The sequence below is a fragment of the Trichechus manatus genome, unplaced genomic scaffold, assembly GCF_000243295.1.
Source record: "Trichechus manatus latirostris isolate Lorelei unplaced genomic scaffold, TriManLat1.0 scaffold00049, whole genome shotgun sequence".
Classification (NCBI taxonomy): domain Eukaryota; kingdom Metazoa; phylum Chordata; class Mammalia; order Sirenia; family Trichechidae; genus Trichechus; species Trichechus manatus.
This window is the reverse complement of record NW_004443985.1, coordinates 118361-122830: the sequence shown is the minus strand read 5'-3', so window position 1 is coordinate 122830 and position 4470 is coordinate 118361. Positions and strand designations below refer to the sequence as shown.

Genomic DNA, 4470 nt, shown 5'->3' with positions numbered 1-4470 from the left:
TGAGGGATCCCTATCTCATGATTCTGACTTTCATGTAGGTGTTGTGTGATTCATCCGAGACTGACATCAGCAATGAGGCTCAGCACCCTAGGACCAGCACAAACACCACGGAGGAGAAACTGAGAAACAGGTCGTATGAGTTAGCAATGAAAATGAGTGAAAAGGAGACTTCTTCAGGGGAGGATCAGGAGTCCGAGCCCAAGACAGAATCTGAGAACCAGAAGGAAAGTTTGTCCTCTGAAGACAACAGCCAGAGTGTCCAGGACGAGCTTAAGAAGGTAAGGGCTGTGAAATCACCCTCATACAGCTCAAGTTTCTGCAGCTGAGGTGGTGAGGAAAGGCTTTGTATTTGTGCAGAGATGTGCTGGGGGCCAGAGACTCTCTCTGAAATGCCCATTCATCTGCACTTAGGAATGCCCAAGAAAACTTTTCTTGATTAGTGCTAGTGGTACAATCGGGGAAACAGCAGGGTCCTACGAACATCTCCCAAGGCTTCTTGTCTCCAAGATCCTTTGTCAAGACAGTCCTTCCATTTCAAGTCTATAGTTAGTGCCCATGGTTTGTCTCATTGGTTAAAAAAAAAAAAAAGCAGTGTTATTTCCCACTCTACCCTCTCCTTGAGGATTTCTGCCCATGGGTTGAGATCATGTAGCCTACACTTCATTTAACCACTGATGAAACGTCATTCCTTGATTGAGAGTCTTAGTGTTAAAGATGACTTCTGGATCATTTATCTTTGGAGTTTTCCAACTTTTGTTTGTCAATTTTAGCCCCATAATCCTTTTTCAAACAAGACCCTATATGGAATCCTGGTGTGACAAACAGATAACAAATATTGCTGCTTTTAGGATCCCCAAAGCCCCAAACACTTGATGTTCAGTCCCACCCTCCTTCTCCTGAGCCAGCCCCCTGAGTTCAAAGGAATACTGTTTGAAAACCACAGAAGTGAGACCCAGCCCCTCAGTTAGTTTCTGGCAGAGGAGCATTCCAGACTCCCTCCTTCCCTCCCAGGTCGGTGCTCTGCCCACTGTCCTCTGGCATGTTCCTGGGTTTCTTCTACAGCTTCTAAAAGCATGTTCATGCTAGACATGACCACTTTAGAGTCAGGATATCCCTGCCTGCCTGCTGTGGAAGAGGAAGAAACTTATGTTTGTTGAGGGCCTCCTGTGTGCCTGGAGCTTTGCATATCTTGGCTCTTTTAATAATAGCTCAATCCTTTGAAGTAGATGAAGCCCCTTTTTGCAGATGAGGAAACTGAGGCTGAGTCATTAGTATACTTGCTGAAGGCCCACACCTAGTAAGTTTCAGAGCTAGGACTGGAACACAAACCTTCTTGGCCTCAAACCCAGGCTTCCCTCCTACCTTTACTATTCTCTGCTGCTTCTGTAACTCAGATAAAGTTTGGTCTGTAACATCTTGAGTTCTCTGCACATGTGATACACTCAGTACTGAAGATTCCATTTCATCTTTAGAGAGATGATTCTGGTAGAGAAGAATCTCCCATGACTTTTCTTTATTCTGAGGCTGTGGTATAAAGGCTAACAAGTTGCTGGTGGCCCACATGCATGGGCGAATGAGCCCTTCATCTGCACAGCAGCAGGGCTAGGATACTGTGAGGAGCCGTGCTAACTGGGAAATGACCACAGGTGGCCAAGAGCATCCGCAGAGGGAAGTAGAGACTGTCTCCATGGCTGAGCCTCTGAACTCTCCACTACGCTAGAGTATAGTTTCACTCATGCCCATCCCACCTCCCTAACCATCAAGTCCTCATCCATAAATCTGCTGGCCCTTTGTGTGAGGACAGTGCTCACATCTTTACCCTGATGTGTCTGTGGGTTGAGAGCTGAGATGGGCCCCCACAGGCAGCCCTCTGCAGCCCCTTACCCATTGCTTCACCGATGGTAAAGGGCTCTGATCCTCTGTGTTCCTTGAACTGATGCTGCATTACAGTCAAATTGTCTGTTGGAGCTGAAAGCCAGATGGTCACTGAAGAATATCACATTGTTTCTTACAATAGCCCTGTGTCTGACTGGCGTTGCCGCCCAATGGTCCCAGGGCTCCAAACACTCACCCCGTACCAGTGGCATGCCAGGCCACAATGGGTCAGCACTCACAGGCCTCACCTCCTAGAGACACAGCACCAACTTGAACTGTGCTTTCCTGGCACAATGTGGACAGAAAAAGGAAGAGACACTGGGGGAAACCTGGGGACTTGAACAAGCTCCCCATCCTGCTCCCTGTCCTCACTGAGTAGGAAATTAGGAAAGTCACTTTTACTCAAACCCGCAAATGTGTCAGTTTCTCAGAGTTCTAGTCTTTCGAGCCCAGTCTACCATGAGTCATCGAATTAAATATTCAACCCAACATCACCCTTTATATGTAAAATTTATATAGAAAACAAAAAAGATCAGTAATGTATGTTTTCACTGTCAGGCATGGGCTACTCTGGTTAAAGGCAAACAAATGCAGGTTTATATATTGAATGTTACTTAGAGATAGAACAACATAGAGATAGAACAACATAGAGATAGACGTCAGGATTAGACTGAGTTTGAAACACAGCCAAGCAGTTTGCAAACACACACACATACACACAGCATGGCTGGAAAGTGCATCTGGGCTAAGGTAACTATTCCACAAGCTGTCCATGCTCCTCCCTTAACTCTTGGCAGTGCACATTGCCCAGAAGTCCATTGCCTGAAGGCTTTCTTTGGTAGGAAGATCTCCTCTTTCTGTATCAAAGGCAGACTAGAAGTATGCAAGAAATAACACCCCTCAGGAGCAGTCCTTGGAGCCTTGGTGGCGCAGTGGTTAAGAGCTCGGCTGCTAACCAAAAGGTCAGTAGTTCAAGTCTACCAGCCACTTCTTGGAAACCCTATTGGGCAGTTCTCCTCTGTCCTATAGGATCACTATGAGTTGGAATCAACAATAACGGGTTTTTTGGTTTGGTTAGGAGCAGTCCTCCGTGACTGATACAAGAGTTTATAAACACTCCTGATCTTTTGCCCTTGGGGAGTGGGGTAACTGAGGCTTGAGCTGTACGCTGACCCCAGAGTTCCCCAGCGGGATTTAGCCCGAGACACCCACAGTGAGAAACTGCTTGACAAGACAGTCTTTGTTGACTCTCTTCCCTTCCCTGTCTCACTTCCCCACCCCTCTCCACTGTCTCCTGGGATTGCCTCCCACATAAATTCCCTACACTCAAATTCTTGTCTTGGGGTCTGCTTCTGGCGGAAATCAGACTAAGACAGTAACCAAATAGGAGCAAATGTAAAGTCCTCAGTTTACAAATAGTCACTTCAGTGTTGTGAGTAAGCAGTGAGGAAGTCCAAGTGCCAGTTGGCTACTAACTGCCCTTAAACCTTGCCAAGAGGAGCCTTGCCTTATACCACAGAGCTTTATACAGACTTCATGGGTACCTCCTGCCTCCACCGCTGTCCCTGCTCGCTGGCAGTCCAAGCAGAGGAGTGTGCACATCCCAGCAGACACAGTGACCTCGGTATAGCATCTGATCTAGGAACTAGAGCTCTAGATTCCTGCCCAGCAGCAGTGGAACCATTTTGGAAATAGTTTTTCCTGATTGGTGTCAGCCTTTTGCTGTGGACCAACTTGTCCCTACATTTGGGTTAAATGTCTCACTTTGGCTGGGTGTTGGGGGTTCAGTGATGATTCAGGAATGGTCACTGCCATCTGAATTTTATCTGACTGATGAACAAGCTGGTAGAGCTTATGGCTGACCCAAAAACCTCTTGGGAACTGGATTTCCAAAGATCATACTTCTTTAAGTAACAGCCTGGTTCCCATCACAATTCAGTGGTCAGACTTCCAAACCATATTGTCCTCAGAGCCTAAGAGTGAGCACTTGCTTCTCTATTTCCACTGGGAAGGGGTTGTGCCAGTAGTTCTGGAAGAAAGTCCTGGCTGAAGTGGCTCTTAGAACCACTTTGCCTCCAAGGGTGCAAGGAAAGGCCACAAACTACTGGCCTGGAGTTTGGAGACCAGTACATTCGAGGGCTGAGTATCCCACAAACCCCCCCAATCTTTCCAGGTCTGGAACACTGATCTCCAGGATCCCTTCTGGCTCTAAAACTCTGTGGTTCTTGGTATGTAATGGATTAAACAGATTTTTGTTTTCTGGCATAAGTATCACACATAATGTTGCTTCTATGACAAAAGATGTTCTACATATCAAACTTTTGGGATACCAGTGTGTTTTGAAGGCCCAAATTAGTTACTGCTTGTATTATAGTCAAGTTTGTATATCTGATGTCCTGAAAGAATTTTTATTTAAAATATCTTTTTTATTATTATCATAAGTAACTGAGTCAGTCGGCTTTATTTTCACAAGGGAGTCACAGACCAGCAGACACCTCCACTACTGCCAGTGTTGTTGTGTGCCGTCATGTTGATTCAGACTCACGGCAACCCTACGTGACAGAGTAAAACGGCCCCATAGGGTTTCCTAGGCTG

General features: G+C 46.3%; 1 protein-coding gene across 1 annotated transcript in view; it reads left to right on the top strand.

Annotated features, from left to right (window-relative positions):
• The window catches only part of MYRIP (myosin VIIA and Rab interacting protein), a 194283-nt gene that overhangs the window by 148299 nt on the left and 41514 nt on the right, over window positions 1-4470 (top strand). The window contains exon 11 of the mRNA XM_004377307.2: window positions 39-278. Coding sequence (XP_004377364.1) covers window positions 39-278 — 240 coding nt within the window. The remainder of the gene's footprint in view (window positions 1-38; window positions 279-4470) is intronic.